The sequence below is a fragment of the Dromaius novaehollandiae genome, chromosome 4 (assembly GCF_036370855.1).
Source record: "Dromaius novaehollandiae isolate bDroNov1 chromosome 4, bDroNov1.hap1, whole genome shotgun sequence".
NCBI lineage: Eukaryota > Metazoa > Chordata > Aves > Casuariiformes > Dromaiidae > Dromaius > Dromaius novaehollandiae.
Window position 1 is genome coordinate 81,991,115 of NC_088101.1, and position 18,431 is coordinate 82,009,545.

Here is an 18,431-nt window from a genome sequence, read left to right on the forward strand (position 1 = left end):
ACCAGCTTTTCCAGTTGTCCTATGACTAGCAGAGCTGCAAGAAAATGGGATAGGTGCCCTGTATTTAGGATCCAGTTCAACTTTGTCTGAGAGAACATCTCTCCCTCTTGCTGCCTTCCAAGCAGCTATGCTTTTTTAAAGGAGATGGCCCGGCTCCAGCAGTGTGCTCTTTGTGAGTAGACACCTGCCCTGGGGGAGCCAGGATCGGCCTGAACAAAACTTCTTTCAGGACTGGGGTCTGAGCATGCACTGCTTTTCTGCTCTTCCAGCAGAGATCGCTCCCTTTTTGGAACTTCCCACGGAGTTTAGCAAAGAGGAGGAGGAAATTCTGCACGCTGATATTTTCACCCAGCTTAGAAAAGCCCATGCACGAGAAAAGTTAGATGGGAACGACTGCCTTTTCTCCTGGGGTAATGCTTTTGGGATCCACTTGAGGGAAAGAGAAAAGGAATGTGTGCGTGTGTGGAAATCTTCCAGTGGAAAGGGTCCTGTCCCCCAAAAGGGTTAATGCAACCTCTCTTTCTCCCCAGTAGCTTCATGGCCCCAACAGCTCTCATTGTGAAATGGGTGCAGGTGTGGGCTATGCTTTGTTGATCACAATCCCTTTTGCAGAGGAAGCTTTGAATATGTTTGACATAATCAGCTCACAGCCTTTGCCCGCACTCTTTCATAAACAGGCCATTTTCACATCCTTTTCATGGGATCCGACAAGCGGAAAAATAATTAATGTTACCTCAGCCTAACAGTGACCCAGCTTTGATTCAAAAAGACGGCATGTTGCATAAACTAACCATTTAATTGAGTGATAGAAAAAGCCCACATGTATCAATTCTGCCTCTGCGTATTATGATTACTGGGGCTTTGCAAGGATTGCGCTCCCTTGGTCATAAAGCAGAGCTTAAATTCAAGCCGATGAGGTGCTTTCAGAAGGACTGAGTGAGCATGAGCTAGGGATTATCCATGTTTATGGTGGCAGGACATGGGAGCAGGGAAATATGTCAGTATTGTGGTGCATGTTCGGGTTATGTCCAGGAGAGTAATTCTCCTTGTGAATTGAGGCTAGCCAGATGTCACCCAACCAAAGGCCATTTTGGATGCTGAGGGCACCACATTGGCCCATGAACTTGGGGCCAAAGATAACCTATATATACTCCATGTAGGGCTACGCCCAACCTAAAGAGGACAAAATCACCCTTCAGGTGACCTGCTGACAAGAGATGTCCAAAGTAATCTCAGATAAATACAAATATTGTCTTCAGGTAGCAATGGCTCCTCTAATGAACCATCCTCTCTTGTGGTTGCAGAAAGGTAGCTATTTTAGTTGAATGGGAACCAAACTAGGAGTCTCTACCACCATGAGTGACTATGGTCTGAGCTAATAAGAGAGCTTCACAGTTTGGAGGGGTAACGCACCTCCGGAGCAGTGCACACAGGAGTGCTTTAGCACGAGCTCAGCCCTGGCTTACTCAAAGACACTGGTAGTGCAGCCGTTCTTCTCCTGGGTGAGGATGCCGTGCAGACCATGAGCTGTCTCCTCCTCACTCTATCTGGGTGTGGGAGCAAACAGAACATTTTGCAGTGGTTCCTGTCCCTCCTCTCAGGGCAGCACTGTGATGGGACACGTGTCCTTTGAAAGGGAAGGACTCCCATAAAAGCAGCCATGCAAACAGAAAAACCAGGTAGGTTAATATCCTGGCAACTCTTACAGCAACACGATGTTATCAGAATTTAAAAGGGAAGACATTTGAAGCCAATGAAAGGAAAAGTTTTTTCCACGCTAGCACAGCTGGTCTATCAGACCCAGCCTGTTAGATGTCACTCTTGTCTAAAACTTTATGGATTTAAAAAGGAGATTGGCTATTTTTGTGTCCACAGGAGTATCTAAAATTAAAACAGGCTTGACAGGAAGGGAAGAAGACTAAAATCTTTCTTGTCATAAAGTAGCAGATAGAAAACAAGAGCTGGAATTTGGGTATGACCCCACCAAGACAATAACTATGTTCCTAATCTATTTTACCTGTGGGAGTCTCAGGGCGCTCTGAGTCTGTCCTTTGGTTATTCCTCATCTCTATAACACTGCTGTGAGATAGGGGGAAGCAGCAAATTACGCCAGGTCCCAGGTCCAATCTGTGGGATTTGCAAGCATTGGCCAGGCTGCAGCAAGCTCCTCCTGGCACCAGCAGTGCTCTGACGGAGCACTTGGGAATCTGCCTGTTTTAGAACAACTCCTCCAAAGGGAATATTTACCCTGGAGCATGCAGTCAGCATGAAGCCTTGGGGTTGCCTGGAGTGCCTCCAGGTGAGTAGCAAAGCACTGAGAAAAAAGGCACCCACCTCTTGCTGCAATGGGCCAAAGATCAGGCCATGTGCCTTTGGGTGGGACGATGTCCAAGCTCCACCTCTGCACACCGTATTTTGGGGTTAATCTACCCCAGCTTCTGGCAGGCAGCTGCAGGTCTGTGAAACCATGTGGTCTGTCTTTGACATCCAGTGTTGGACAAGCAAAGGGAATGCCAGCGCTGCACCAATGTCCCTCAGTGTGCTCCAGGCTCAGGGTCACAAGAAACAGGAGAGAGGTGCCATTCCACTTCCTCTTGTTCCCATCCAAGCTGCAGATGTTCAGGGTCTGCCTCAGTGCTCCAGCTGTGCTGGATTTTCAGCTGATCAAACCTCAGTCACAAGTCTCCCCTTCTAGAAGTCCTGTCTGGGTTTTGGCTCAGGTACTGTGAGATCTCCTTTCCCTCGGGGGTCGGTTATCCTCCAGCAGAACAACAGTGTTCTCACTGGAGCTGGATGAAACCATGGGAGTTTGAGCCCATGAGAGGAAAAAAAACGGCCTGAAAAATGCCACCTTTGAAACCAAGTGGTGAATGCATCACCTTACTTTGGCCTCCCCGCAGTTCCTTGGACACGGACGCATGCACACGACCCTGCTCGCTGGCATGGAAGCAGCAAGGGTTTTCCCCTTTAACGGAGGAAGGGAAAAGATTGTTCTTTTCAGTGGTCTGAAAAATGGAGATACAGCAGTGCTGGGGCTGGAAAAGCACTTAGCAAGACAAACAGATCGATACTAATGAAGTACGTTACTAAGGCTTTAGAAGACTTGCTGATTTGCTGATGCAAGGACTCCTGCGTACGCATCCTGTGTGCATGCAGCGGATGTGGGTGAGTGAAGGCAGTGCGTCTTTCACAGTTATGGAGCCTGAGAAAGCTACTAGCGAGGTATCACATCAAAATCCTGAGCAGCAGTTTGTCACTTAGGTAATTTCAAGTGCCTTCATGATTAGGTCAGCTAAGAGTAGTTATAGAAGCCACAGCTCCTCAAAAACCTTTAGTGTTGTCACAGTGGGCCACGTTGTATTGTGTTAGGGGTCTCTAACAAATGCTGATTTGAAAATAATCGTAATCATTGGATATGGAGGGGCTGGGGAACAACCTACGAGGTCACCTGGCATCGCTGGTCTGTACTGCCCATGGTTTCCGAAGCGCTGCCTTGTGCAGTCTGACACCTCTCAGACGGGGGGGAGCTCTGTGCCATTTTGGTCTCCTGGTAACTCCCGCACTTAGCACCCCCCCGACCCCCCAGGGGCAGCTGGCAGTGAATCTCTCCCTTGGGAGCCGAGATCCTGGTTCCTCTGCCGTCCACCGTGCAACTCACGCAGCTGCATGGAGGAGACCTGCGCTGTGCACCTTCTCAAGGACAAGCCTGATGTCACTGCGGGGACCAGACCCAGGCACGGTGGCTCCAGCCCCTACGGCTCTGCTCAGCTGGGGCTGGGTGAGCTCTCCATGCCTTGGGGACAGACATGACATCTCCTGGCTTGCATTCCTACTTTCCCTGCCACACGTACTGCTTGCAAAGTGAGCCTTCACGGGCAGTGGCTTTTGCTTTCCTGCTACTCCACTTCATATCCGTCCCCAGCGTGGGTGTACCACATGGTGAGCACTGCAAGTGTTGATCCCTAACACAAAAATGCTCCCAGCCTGCCCTCCTCTGAGCTGCTCTACGCCCTTGCCTTGGGGGCATTGCCCAAAAGTCCTGTGAGTGACCTGACTTCAAGAGAACTTGAGCTTTCTGTGGCCACCTCTGTGGGAAGAGAAAAGCACACGGGGCACTTTTTCTACCAGTCCTGGAGAAAGGCCGGGACAGACAAGGGTTGCCTTTTGGACAGTTCTCTGCTGGGCCACAGTGAGCAGCTACTGACCACGAACATCACCAGTTATGTCCTGGGCACTGATGGTCTCTGAGCTGAGAACTAAGGGCATAAAAATTAGCAGGTATTTCCCAGGCCCCCAGGTAGAGAGCACAAGGCAGGTCTGAAGAGAGCTGAGGAGAGGCACTGGCTACGTGCATCCTTTCATGTTGCAACCTTCAAAACATTTTGGGAGGAAACTATTCAGTGTTTGCAACCCCAAAACTCTACAGTGACACAAAGGAAGGACTTGTTTAGATCCCAGATTCAGTAAGTGCGTCAGACAGACCAGAAAAAAGACAACCCTGCTGTTTCCTTGCCAGTTCAGGGAGTGCACGGTCTCTCGTACCTGATTCATCTTTATCAAGCCCTGACACACACAGACTCCTCTACATCTCTCTCTATTTCACTTAGTCAGACACTGCATAATTCATTTGCATTTGGGAAGTTAAAAGACTACAGACTAGGATGTTCGTAAGTGCCTGATTCTACCATCATAGGAATAAAGCAGGAACAACACAGGCAGTTCTAAGATATTTCTCTGAGGGAGAGGCAGGTAAAATCTTGGCCCTGGTGAAGTTTTATCACCAGCTGGAGCCAGAATGTGCTTTGAGACATGAACCACACAAACCATCTGAAAGCATCATCATCATATTCACCTTTATTTTGGAGGAGGCTGCAGATTTTGTACCCTACAGGGATGGCAGCTTCCTCAAGGCCCGATCCAGCCAGCCCTACTTACAGTGAGTATTATCTTATTCTACAAACCTGCCTGTTTATTCCCGCAGGAGCACTGATAGAGTAGGATGCTTTTTAAGATGAATGTGTGCGTGGGGTGGGGGGATCAGCCCACGGTAGAAGAGTTTTAATTGGAAATAAGATCAAACATCACTGCCACACCTCTACCTCCAGCAGTTTCAGCCTACAGAAGAGAGGGGAATGTGCAGAGTGCTACTACTCATGCAACTTCTAGAAGCATGTAGAAAGAAAGAAGAGGAGGGAATGACATATAACCATTTTCTGGAGAGGAGAGGAGAGGAAGGGAAAGGAGAAAGAAAAAAGAAAAGAAAAGAAAAGAAAAGAAAAGAAAAGAAAAGAAAAGAAAAGAAAAGAAAAGAAAAGAAAAGAAAAGAAAAGAAAAGAAAAGAAAAGAAAATTTCCCAGCAGTGCATTGATGTCTGGAGTTGAAAAAGTATATTTGGCTCACCCATGGACCTAATTGGATTTACTGCCTGAGCGCAGGAAAACTTGAAAAGATTATGGAAAGAGAAAAGAATTTGAGATTAACGCATAAAGTACATTTCAATACAGGTGGTAGGACAATTAGAAATGTAGTTAAGCTTTGGAAAATCTTTGTAAACCTGGAAGGGATTTAAGTCTGGATGCAGGTTGGTGTAACCCATCATCACCAGTGCATTGTGCTCAGCCCTGATTTTTCTAGACCAGACAAGTGTTGGAAACACGATGTGTAAGGATGGATTTGGGGCTATTCCTCCCCTCTGCTGAAACCCTTGAGGATAGGGGAGCAAAACACAGAGGACTTTCTGCCCTCACCAGCTTCTCTAAGGAGAAGCCCCTGGCGAGGACGAAGGGAGATTTTTCCTCTGCGTCCTGCTGGGCCATGGGCAGCCCCAGGCAGGTCTTGTCCGAGAGCCTGGCCCCAGCCACCTTCCCGTGGTGTCCCCCATCACCCAGCGTCCTTCCACACTCACAAGGGGTAGTCACTAGACCAGGGAGTACCAGGACCTAGACTGGCCCTGTTGCACTGACCAGGGCTGTTTGTACTACTAACGTTGGTATGGAATCACTCCTGCAGTTCGCGTGTTCCTCCCAGACCTGGGGCACTGATTCTGCTCTCAGTTGCGCTGGCGTAATCATGACTCGTGATGGAGGACTCCAAGGAGCAGTGCTAGTGTAAAGCCCCTGTCAGTCAGAAGATGAACCCGCTTGCATCCTTCCAGTGAAACACAACTGCAGCAACTCACTGTTTAAGAAAGTCCTTTGTGGGCTGTTTCTCTTCCCTTGCTTGAGCAGCTTTTAACAATCAGACCTATTGAATTATATTTCCTGGTGTCAGTCAGTCAACCTGGGCCCAGCATGGCTCCCTGTGCCGCTTTCAGAGCAAATGAAGTTGTAGGCACTATGAAAAGCTAGATGGATCTAGGGTGATTTACATCAGCAGAAGGACTTGGCCTCATTCCTTCAACAATTAGAGAAACACAGTGGTTTTCCCTATGCGTTATAGTGAAAGAAAAAAAGACTTCTTCTATGAGCAGTGAAATGAATGAACATTTGATGTTTGACATGAATGTCTGATGAAATGAATGAATGCTTCTTGCGATTTGTCCTACCTGCCCTCAACCCCCAGCGCCAGGGCCAAGCTCCCTCCTGTCTAGGCTAGCGGCAGCAGTTGGTTTGAAGCTGTATGTGTGGTGACTGGCCAGCAAGCCAGCACTGCTGAACTAGAGCTGGGTTTCCCTGGTGGAGGCACTAATCTGGGTCTCTGAACTCCGGACATTTGCTGGCTTTCATGACATCTGTAGTACTGCACGGAGGCACTTCATCTGACCAAAAAAGATCTGCCCCCTTCTATTGTCAGTGGAGATCTAGGAAATGATTCGTCTCTTCTCATCTTGAAGGAGACCCCCAAAAAATAAATCAGATGCATTGCACCTTGAGAGCACTGATTTCTCCACTTCAGCTCCAGAGGGAACAAGGGTGATTAGCTCAGATGTAGATATCTGCACTGGAAACACCTGAAGCTGGTGAAACTAATCCCACTCTTACCAAAGGGTTGAGGAGTTTTGGTGAGGATCTGACAGCCCGACATGTAGGTGGGCAGAGAGGGCAGGATGCAGCTCGCAGGTGAGACACTGAATTGTACGTGTCTGCAGGCAGGTGTCTATAAGAGAGCAGAGTGTCCAGTTCCTGTAACAAGCAGGGGAAATATGCTCTGCACAGTCAGAGGAGCCTAGAGAGTGAGTCATAGGTGAAATGTTTGATGGGAAGTGAACCGGGGCAAGTCCTCTGCTGTAAATCAGCATGACTTCCTCGGCTTATTGAACCAACAGCCAAGGATCTGCTCGTGGTGGCTTGGCCAGACAGAAGCCACTTTCCTGGTCATTTCAGAGTTTGTTCCTCCTCCTGCTTCCAGCATCCTTCCTGCAGCAGCACCAAGCATCTCTTTCTGCTAGTGGAAACAGCTTGCCAGCAGCAAGGGGGAAGCCAGCTTCCCTGCATCCGAGGCATTTCATCAATCTCTGGAGGTCGGGGGCTCATCTGCCCAGCAGGAATTAGGGGAGAGAGCTCCCCTCGCCAAGAACAGGGAGAGCAGAGGTGCTCGGTGTTGCAGCAGCTCTGTGGAAGTGCACAAGTGCAAGCAGCACGTGCTAGGCTGAGAACAAGGCTGCTGCTTGGAGAGAGCTCAGACTGGATGGAATCAGATCAGTATCATTCCTGGATGCAAACGTGATTGCACTGCGGGTATAGAAGGGACCTGAACTGCTGTAATTAGATTATCGGATCTCCAGAGGAGGATTCAGCTCATAACGCATGTTAACTCCTTTTTCTAAGAGCATGGCGTGCAAACTAAACATTGCTACTGTAAAACCTGAACAGATTGTAATGCATAGAAAGGGGATTGCATCACTCTGTTCATTGGGCAGATGCTGATATTATTTCTGGCAGGTTTAGCACATTTCCAGTTGTCTTGTTGTTAATCCTCCCATAAGAACAGTGCTGTGAAAATCCCTGGGAAGAGAATCGGTCCCTGACTGTCCGGGTGACTCTTGGGGCTTGAAGGGAGGAAGATTTAATGCAACTGGCTTCTCTAGGCAGGAGCCTTGTTCCCCCCAGCAGCATCCATGCTCCCATGTAAAGCAGCTATGCATAAGGTCTAGGCAAGAGATGTCATGGTCCATCACGGTCTCCTGTAACAGCACCAAGGAAAGATGATTTCAGAGCCATCCCAGTGTGTTCCAGGCTGGCTCAGGAGGGAAAGGGCAGTCTTGTGATGGAGGCTTTTGGAAATACAGATTTGATGCCTAACTCTGCTATGGCACTGTGTTACCCTTAGAAAATCACTTTCCCATGGAAAATCACTTTCCCATGATATGCCTTTATCTCTGGCTGTAAAACAGGACGAGAAACACTTCTTTGGTCTTACTTGTCTCTTTGGATTGTCACCACTCCAAGGTAGAAAATAATGTTTTGCACTGTGGTAGAAGTTGCTTTTTGGAAAGAAACAGCATTCAGGGTTGTGATAAATAACCTTAACAATCATGACGTGTACATTGCTCTAGTCTTCCCATTGCTCACATACACCCCACCTGAGATAGGGAAAATAAATACACTCCCTTGTTCAATTATAATAAATGCATTCCCTGATTCTTTCAGGGTCTCCTTGGTCTCTTGTCAGCTCACTTCCCTGCCATGCTGCAAAGGACAGACTGCAAATCTTGGAGATGCAAAAGACAAGGGTTTTTTTTCTTCCCCTCTCACTAAAGTATTAAAGAGCATGTATCATAGCTTTTATTATCTTTTGACAACATCCCTAAATTTGGAGAAATACTTGACCTGAAGTATTAAAATATCTGATTATTGGAGCTGATTTGGAGAAAAGTAAGAACCAGGGGAGGCACTTGACTTATTTTTCTGCTGTTTTCTAACATTTGCTTTGGTGGCTCCATGGGGTCAAGATGCTGGAAGAGACGGGCAGACAGTCTGGGCCAGCGCGAAACTCACAGTTCTGTTTTAACACAGACACTGCAGTAGCTGCGATGCCTCAGAGGGAGGGAAGGCATCCCCTAGCCCAGAGCATGCCCAAATCCATGCTGTGCTGCAGCTCTGGTGCTCATACAAAGCAGAGAGCAGCAACAGCCCCAGCCCCAGACAAGTTTGGCCAACTTTCTGCCACCAAGACTGCCACAGTTTTGATGCTACTGATCAAATAATGATGTGGGCTCACAGTTTCCAAACTACTGCCCAACGGCTGGGGAGAGCTTATGGCACAGGCTGCCGTGGAGCTGCTGCATGCGAGAGGCAGCTCTTCCCCCCATGCCCATGGGAACTGTGGGGCACCGCAGAGCTCACCCCCACAGCCAAGTTGACCTTCGCAAACAGCTTTCTCTGCAAGAAATGCATGTCAGTCTAGACATGCCAGAAACAACAATATATCCCTGCAAAACCAAGAGCCTTACAATTCATGAGCAGTACTCACACCAGGAAAGAGGGAATGTGTGTGACATATAAATCATGTTGCACCTCTGGAAGGTGCCTACACTGCTGAGGGTAGTGTATGAACGGGAGTAAAATAAGTGGAATAAAATAGCTTATAAAGCTTTCCTGTCCCACGTCAGAGAAATTCCATGCTGTAACAGCTCTCCCTGGAGCTGAATGAACCAGAGCAAAGCTGGGATGGTGCTGTGTGGGAGAAGGAAACACTGTGTAGTGGGTTCCTTCTCCTTTACCTCTCCCTTGACCAAGGAAGCTTGCCTATGGATTACGCCTGTATTTTGCTTTGAAAATTGTTTGGACTTCTCAGTCCCCGATAGCCTCAGTACTGTTTGTAAGATCACACATGACAGTTGTTGCATCTCTGCAGAAATGCTCATATTCCTGCCCTGGGAGAGGTCTACAGCTTGGCCCAAGTCAGCTTTCTAGGCTCCCTCTGCATTGGATGGAGAGAATTGGGCACCTCCAGGGAGCAAGTCACTTGTCCTCATTCAGCCAGCTTTTTTTGGGGTGAGAACTGCTGTGGTCAAACTGAGCATCTTCAGTGCTCATTCGAATCAGCAGGAGCGGACAGAACTCTGCATCTGCCTGCAGTCAGCAGGAAACTTGAAATGCTGCTTTCAGCTGCACTGGTATAGACGTAGGACCATGAAGTGGCTCTGCTGGATCCGACAAACTGTTGAACTCACTGCCCTGACTCAAACAGTGCCAAAAGATGGTTGCCTAGTGAAGACTGTAAGTGTAGAGTAGTACTTCCCCAAAATACGTTCCCACGCTGCAACAATTTGCAGTTCAGGGACTTTCCACCTGAAGATGGGGCCTTTACATTTCCTAACCTCTGCCGGATTTCCTTTCTGTGGACTTCTCCTGCCTCCCCACCAGCTTTCAGCATCCTGGAGCAAGGAGCAGCACTGCGTCCCTATGGCTCTGGCGAAAAGCCACCGCCGCGTGTTGTCGGCATTGAACCTGTTGCCTGGCAGCTTTGTTAGATGTCCCCTCCCTGTTGCCCTGGGACACGGAGTGAGTGGGTCCACCACAACCACCAAGGGAGAAGAGGAAAATAAACTTCAGCCCAATTTGAAAACCACTCACTCTGCCTGCGGAGGGCCCAGCCTGCTCCCGCTATGTGTTAGCTTTGACACCGCCGCGTTTCTGCAGTGGAGGCTCCAACGCTGACTGTTCAAAGATCCTTTCAGTGACGGTGTTTACCAAAGCAGCAATACACACTAATCGTGGTCGCCCAAAAGTCACAGCGCAAGGTGTGAGTTCTGCCACCCTCTGAACCGGCCTGGGAGGGAAATGGCACAGTTCAGCATCACTATTTACTTTAATTAGATATAAAATCAGCACTACTTGAAGGGTCCAAGGGCAAATTAACCATCAGTCCTGACCTGATTTGTCACTGTTTACTGCTAGCATGGACCGGCTGCACGGCGAGAGATTTGCTTTGTCAATAAATCCTGGACACAATGGACTGCTGGAAAGGGAAAATGATCCGAGGAGCCCGTGCGGATGGGGAGACGGCTTCTGCTCTCCTACGGCAGCCAGTTGCCCCCATCAGGCCCGTGGTGTTTAATTCACAAATGTGCAATCTTGCTACTTTTACGTGTCCTGGGGCAGTCTTGTAGACACCACCTGAAGTATATTAGAGCCTGGCTGTTTATGGGTCTGCTCCAAAGCCCTCTGAAGTCAGTGGGAGTCTTTCTCCTGACTTCACTGTGTTTGGGGCAGGCCCCGCATGAATATCCCTCAGGTTAGATAGTTTAATCATCCATTCAGGAATACACAAAGCAGATCACATACAGTTTTAGCCTGCATTGTATGGTGTTATGAAACGAGAAGATTATTTGATATGATTCAGAGATAGCTCAAGTATAAGGTTAAAAAAAACCCACCCCCTTTGATGTTTTACATTACACTTCAGTTATTCCTTGAGGGGCATATTCTCGTCACCTTACCCAGGTGAATATCGCGCTTGGGAATTTGGTCAAAAACATTCCACCAACCTTCTTTTTAACAGAAAACATTTGGGAAGGGGGAGTTCAGCTTGACAGAGATTCCTGCCAAAAAGAAGGAAAAAGAAAAGATAAAGCCGTTGGTTTTCTTCTTTCAACAGAGAAAATAATTGGGAACAAAAATCTGTTTCAGAGCGATTTTCTAACAGGACAATGAAACTAGCCGTGTGTGCGTGTGTGTGTGTGTGTGTGTGTGTGTGTGTGTGTGTGCTTTTGCCAAAGCCTATGGAGAAACAACAATTTCACAACCATCATAGTCTCCATCTGGCAAAGCTATTTCTAGCTGATGCATCAGCCATCCATATTATCACCGGACAGGTCTGATTCTCACCTTGCCTCTCTTGGGTCAAGCTACAAGATGAAGCTTTGTCCCTTTTATCTTCTGGGATATCAGAATCAAACCAACGGGACTGACCGCCAGGAATGAGCAGGGCAGGTTTAGGTCTGTCTTATCCAAAGTCAGATGAAATCTGCAGGGCTGTTGGGCTTTACTTAGAAAAGTTTGACAAAGATCTTCTGTTGCTAGAAATACAGGGAAAGTGAGGTCAAGATATCAGTAGAGCATCTTTGACTAGATCTACTGCTGCCTCTTTTGCTCTGTTCCTAAATATTACGGAAAAAAGTCCCCGCCAATGAACGTAACAAAGGTAATAAGATCTTCTGCATAGGCACAAGGTTCCGTGACTGACTTGCAGGGACTTTGTGAGTGATGGAGTAAATCAAAAGCCTCCTTCAGAGGAGATGTAAACCCCAGCCCATGGCCAGTGGCAGTAATTGAAATGCTATTTCCAAGAAAACTGACGGGGATGAAATGCAGCGCGGAGCGGTGTTTTGTGCCTCTCGAATCCCCTCCCACCACCCCACAATACAGCTCGTGCTGGAGGAGGTGGGGGGGTAACTTTACTGGCACGAGGATTTCCCTTGTTGATAGGAGCTGGGTCTCCTCTAGGGGACTGGGCTGATCCAGCTGTACTGACAAAACCCTTGCAACGTGCAGCTGCTCGAGTGCAGACCTGCAGTGGGTGCCTGCCTCAGCCTTTGCCGGCATGTCGATGAGGCCAGCACTGCGCAAAGTTTAACGACCCCGTGCTGGAGAGATGCCACACACAGAAGCCAGTAAGCATCTACGTTACTGATCCAACGTGTCTCTTGAAACACAGGTGGAGCGTACTGCTTTTCAAGCGGGGACTGCCTTTTTGGGTAGTTGTATGTGCAGTGCTCAACTGAAGGAGCTGCAGTCCCTGGTGGGGAGTCTCAGAGGGAACAAGCCAGTGCAAGATCCAGAGATACCAGTCAGCTGTGCTTGCAGTCCTGAGCGTGACCATGAATTCACGCTAAGCGTGGCTGTGCTGCATCAGTCTTGCCTGGCTGCTCTGGCAGTGACCAGCAGCAGATGCTTGGGAAGAGTGGTGACACCACGCAAAGATGAGCCTTCTTGTGACTTAGTTTAGCTTCCAGCAGTCAGGGATTTGGGGGCTCCCAGCTACTCCCGGAGAGGTCACTGCTCCCTCAAAGCCAGAAGGAGTCATTTTAGGGGGCGATTCCTACAGCTCCCAGGGCAGAGAGGACGGAGCCTGAAGTCTGAGCCTCTCTCCAAGAGACAGGCCTTTCCCTGATGACTTCCCTGGGAGTAGGCTCTGCCCTCAGGTGCTGGTCTAAACCCCCACGATGGGCCTGAGCCAGGCTGGGGACAGCCTCATTGTCATGGAGAATTGCAGGGCCCATGCATGGCCTTGGCATTTAGAGGGGAGTGGGGGCTCTCAGGGTGGGACCAGAGGGCTAATTGCCTTTGTCTCCCCCCTCCCTCAGTGGGGGAATCACAGTAAATCCAGAAAGCCCATGACAATAGCCCTGCTGCTTTTAAGTGTCTTTCATTAAGCTCAATCCTCTTGCCTTCCCTCTCCCAGGACTTGGGCGTTGCTAAAAGAAGAGTCTCTTTTAATGACAAAAGGAGACCTGAAAGGCTGCCATTAACTCATTCACTTGGCTCCTCTCTGCAGACTAGGTGTCTATTTGCTGAATGCTGCTATCATGTGTCCTTGGGCAGGTTGCTTTAGCATGAACGCACCAGCCTTGGGAGTGATGTGTCCACAAGAGCGGCCAAAGCCCCTGACTCCAGCTGAGGACTCCCACTCACTTTCCCTGGAGGGAGCAGGATATGTGTGAAGGGCAGGAAACGTGCAATGGGGACAGTTAGACCTGCCCAGGTCTCCCTAGAGCCCAAGGGTGCCCCAGGAGAGAGGCTGGGGCACCATGGTGGGCAAATCCTTCCTGGGACCTGCTCTACCAGGTTCTGGCTATGCCAGGACTGTTGTGGCAGGAGAAGCTCCACTGAGCCATGGGATATTTGCTGAAAGCAGACTGGCAGAGGCAGTCCACACGGCACTACTGGCAAGAAAGCACTGATTTTGGGGTCTTCAGGAGCAAATACGTATGGGTACTCTCTGCAAGAACATATAGCTGATGGAAGTGGCAGGGCATAAATCCTGAAACAATCTTCTGGGTAGAAGAACATGAGATGGAAACACAAAAGCCTCCCACTGCAGCCCCACGGTGGAGCAGGGAATGGGTGTAACAGTCACTTAGAAACCCAAGGAAGCAGTTTCTTGCTTACTTCTCCAAAGGACTATTTGAAATCTTTTTAAGGTAATGAGAATCTCTCCACTGCCTTTAGATCAAACTCAGCAGTCCAAAACCTAAATAAAACAAGCTATTCAGCTTGCATGATTGAGCCCAAGCAGGACAGGACTGAGTGCCTTGCTTTTTTGCTTACGGCAATCTCTCCTTTCTCTCCCATCATCACTACCACTGCATCACCTGCAATGCAGTAAGACATGGGGAAATGACCCCAAAAGCCAGGTAAACTAGATCTGTGCTGGGAAGGGGTGAGCGAGGCAGGGATTAGGCAGCTGGTGGTCGCAGAGTTGCCACCCGCCCACAGATGGTGGTTGGCCAGCGCTGGGGAAAGTACTTGGTCCTGATCCCAAGCACATGGCAGTCATCTGACAACTTTGTCATACTTCATTATATTTTGGATCAAGCCAGTGGTTTGTCTTGCATCACCACCATATATGTTACGCAGGTACCAGTGAGGTGCTGAAATGCACCGTCAACAATATTGTTTTCTGAATAGCCTGCAGGGATGGCCTTACATTAAGTTAGATGCATATATGTTAAACAGCTGCAATTCCATGCTTAACTCCATTACTAATGTTACATTCCTCTAGAAGACATTCATATTTATGCTATATGGCTAAACAGCTTATGCAATCTGCCAGAATTGGGAGTTTATTGTTTTGCATAATGGATGCTATAGGATGGATTCTCCTTTCACAATAGCATGAATCAGAAAGGATTCTCAGGAGCGCCTGCTTACAGCAGACAGCTCATCACGGCCCCACTAGATGTGGTCCAGCTTCTAAACTAGCCTGTAATTTTAAGCAGGTGCAATCATATCCAAAAAACTGATTTGCAAAATGCATCAGGCCAACGCAGTCGAACTCAGACTTAGCACTTCTAGCGAGCATCAAGCTGGAACTAGCCCTGCTTCTTTTACTTTTGCAAGCTTTTATTATTTTTACTAAACCAGGCTGAAAAAGGACAGTTGTAATTCAGACCAATGGCAAAAATGAACACAAAAGCCCCACAGTGCCCACTCCGCACAACGAGACTACAAGAGGCTGCAAACCAGCTCATATGCCTCTCCTCTGGGCTGAGAGCAGGTTTTTTCTGTCTTATTGCACAGACAAAGTTGTTCATAAATCTCTGCACTTTTTATCTCAAACCATGTGCAAGCAAAACCTGTCTCCCACAGAGTTTAAAAATGCCTCAAACCTACTGAGGAACAAGCAGGCAAAAATCTAACAATTGTTAACGTTTTATTCCCAACAGTTGCTGTTCAGCCTGAAGAGTTTCATTACTACACTAACAAACAGAAACAAATAAACAAAAACAACAAAAAAGAAGGGGAAACAAAGTAAAATAAACTTTACCAAAGTTTAAACACATTATAAATAAGTACAGCTCCAGAGCATAATTTACAAATATAAAACCACATAGAAACATATTTACAGAAGAGTTACATTACATACAAATATGTATAAAAATACCCCGGTGTTTATTCTCTTGCTAAAGCTGCATGGCTAGAGTGTTATCTTTGGTACTAAGCTCAGGGGAAAAAAAGATTGTTTTACAAAACATGGCCCTGGTTGCACAATATACCATACACAGGAAGACCACAGTAACCCTCCGTGGGCTTCAAGGAGGTTTGGGATGGGTATTTACCCAGAGCCTCTACCCATGCGTTGCGTACTGCAAGAGCAGGGCAGAAAGCAAGGACTTACAGAGGCAATTGCTGGCAGAAGAATTTTTTTTTAATATATTGTACAAGGCACTTCATAAGAAATCTCTTCATTTTTTTTTTTCCTGTTCTCTTCTAAGACTCACTGGGTGTCTACACTTGCTTTTTGCTGATGCCACTTTATGGTTATATTTTTTAAACTTCTTATTCTACATTCAGGATTAGGAACCTCTGACATCATTAATTCAGTTCATTTTCATCTGCAGAATTTAGATGGCAAACCATCTAAAATTTTCCAGGATGGCGAAAGGACTTTGCATCTGTCTTCTGCTGGTGTTTATGGGGCATTTTCATTTTAAAAGGCGAGAAGATCTGTCTTCCTGGAAAAACTCCTGGGAAGTGTCCACATTGAAATGCTGTTTGCAAAAGCACATGGTCCTCCGTGCTGCCAAATACACCTGCATCTCCCATTCCCTCGGCAGCACTCGCTGGCCAGCTGCCCCAGCATCCTACACCTCCGTCCCATCCCGGGTGTAGATGAGGCTGTTAACCGTGAAGTTGTAGTAGTGGTTGTACTGGGCTCCCTGGCTGCTGCTGCTGGGATGGAAGGAGCTGTAGTAGGCAGGGGAAGGTCCCGCAACCCGCTGCAGCTGGTCTGGCGAAGGCACCTCCTGAGAAGAGCTGCTGGAAGGGGTGAACGTGCCGCTGCTCAGCTGGCCAGCAGAGAAGTTCCTGTGATGCAGGTCGCTGCCGAGCCCCCCTGCCAGCCGAGTGCCTCCACTGCTCAGGGAGCTCATGCCGCTGAAGAAGGTGCTGAGGCAGCTAGGGGTGGATGAAATGATACTGGAGGGAGAGGAGGTTTTCTGATGGTCCCTGGCAGCAGGCGATGGGTCCAGCTCTGGCGCTGGGCTGGTCCCACAGGGTTTGCCTGCGGCCGGGATGGGCCGCTCTTCCTCGGCCTTCAGGCCCCCGAGAGAGGAGGCTACGGATGCAGAAGCGGGTGCGTTGGGCTCTGAGCGCCGCTTGCGCTTGCGCCGGAAGTTCCCGTTGTCGAACATCTTCTCACAGTTGGGGTCTAAGGTCCAGTAGTTTCCCTTCCCTGGTGGAAAACAGGAGAAAGGAGGGAGAAAGTCAGCTTCTGTGATAGTGAGCCCTAATGCAGACAAGATAAGCAATATCTGTCCCTTGTCCCAAGCTTGTCGCCACTTTGAACGCCTTGAGCGCACCTTGACCACGATCGGTGCAGCACCCCCACCTCTCCTACACACGTTCCTCCTCAGTCCGCCCCCCGGCAGAGGAATCCAAAGCCTGACCCCAGACACCATCAACCCCCCGCAGCCCGGCGGATCTAAGGCCCCGCGGCGGAGGAGAACCTCCCGGGGGCACCTTGATCTCAGACCTGGCTGGCGGGGCTCCCCTCGCTCTGCGCGTGTCGCAGCAAGTGGGGGCACTCGTCTTGGCCATGACGTGGGCGATGGAGGCGGCCTGCTGTGACCCTCCTTGGGGAGCGCCCTCGCAAGACGGGCCTGTCACGGGCATCCAGCTATGGGACGACGGGACGGGAGCGCCCGCGGCAAGACGGGCGTGCGATGGGCATACGGGACGACGGGACAGCAGGACGATGGGACGAAGAGCTGCCCAGCGCCCATGACCGACGCCGAGGGGACAACGGCGGCACCAGCCGTCCCTACACACAGCCCCGCCGCGCCTGGCCCCGGAGGGGCACCGAGCCCCGCGACCGCCACGTCCCCCCCTCGCCGCTGGGTCCCACGGCGGCTCCCTCACCGGGGTCGTCCTCGTCGCGGGGCACCTTGCGGAAGCAGTCGTTGAGGCTGAGGTTGTGGCGGATGCTGTTCTGCCAGCCGGCCTTGCTGCGCTTGTAGAAGGGGAAGTTCTCGGCCACGTACTGGTAGATGTGGCTGAGCGTGAGCTTCCGCTCGGGGGCGCTCTGGATGGCCATGGCGATGAGCGCCGAGTACGAGTAGGGCGGCCGCACCAGCTTCAGCAGCTCCTCCTGGCTCGCCAGGCTCAGCCAGCCCAGCTCCGCGCCGCCCGCCGGCGGCGACCCCGGCGCCGGCGGCGTCGCCACCAGCTGCCCGCCGCGCGCGCAGCCGTACGAGGCCGGCAGGAACGGCGCCGCGGCGGCAGCGGCGGCGGCGGCGGCGGCGGGGGGGCCCTGCAGGTAGGGCGGGGGGCCGCCCACGCCCCACAGGTAGCCGCCGTTGGCGGCGCCGTAGTCGCCCAGCGCGTAGCCGCCCGCGCGCTGCCCCGCGGCGGCGCCGCCCGGCGGGTGGAGGCTGGGCTGGGGGTAGACGCCGAAGTTGTCGCCGCAGTACACCGCCATGTCGGGGGCCTCCTGCGCGCTGCGCGGCTGCGGCGGCACCGGCGCCGCCGCGGCTCTGCGCTGCGCCTGCTGCTGCGGCTCACCGGCGCTCATAGTCCCCGGCCATGCGGGGCGGCCGCCCGCCCTCCCCCCCCCCCCGCCGCGGCGGCCCCGCGTCCCGAAATCCCGGGGGGCTGCGGCCCGGCGCCCTTATAGGCGCGGTGCCCGCCCCGCCCGCCCCCCCCGCCGCGGCAGCCAGTAGCGCGGCTGGGCGGCGGCGGAGGGAGGCGGGGGGGGGCGAGGCCGGGCCCCAAAATCGGGGCGGAGGAGGCGGGGGGGGAGGGAGCGGCGGCTCCGGCAGGCGCCAG

The 18,431-nt window shown here is 50.6% G+C and overlaps 1 protein-coding gene across 1 annotated transcript; it reads right to left on the reverse strand.

The window, feature by feature from the left end:
• Window positions 1–15,301: 15,301 nt before the first annotated feature.
• FOXI3 (forkhead box I3) lies at window positions 15,302–18,216 on the reverse strand. Its single transcript, XM_026112699.2, has 2 exons — window positions 17,526–18,216; window positions 15,302–16,839 (listed from the first exon to the last, which is right to left on the reverse strand). Exons 1-2 carry the CDS (start codon window positions 18,175–18,177, stop codon window positions 16,250–16,252), a joined length of 1,242 nt encoding a protein of 413 aa, XP_025968484.2. The 5' UTR covers window positions 18,178–18,216; the 3' UTR covers window positions 15,302–16,249.
• Window positions 18,217–18,431: the final 215 nt, after the last annotated feature.

Bases quoted from the DNA above. Each gene is read 5' to 3' on its own strand.
- FOXI3 (XM_026112699.2), bottom strand. From the start codon at position 18,177: ATGAGCGCCGGTGAGCCGCAGCAGCAGGCGCAGCGCAGAGCCGCGGCG. The intron at 16,840-17,525 runs GTGAGGGAGCCG...GTTTTCCACCAG, and splicing joins CCGCGACGAGGACGACCCCG to GGAAGGGAAACTACTGGACC.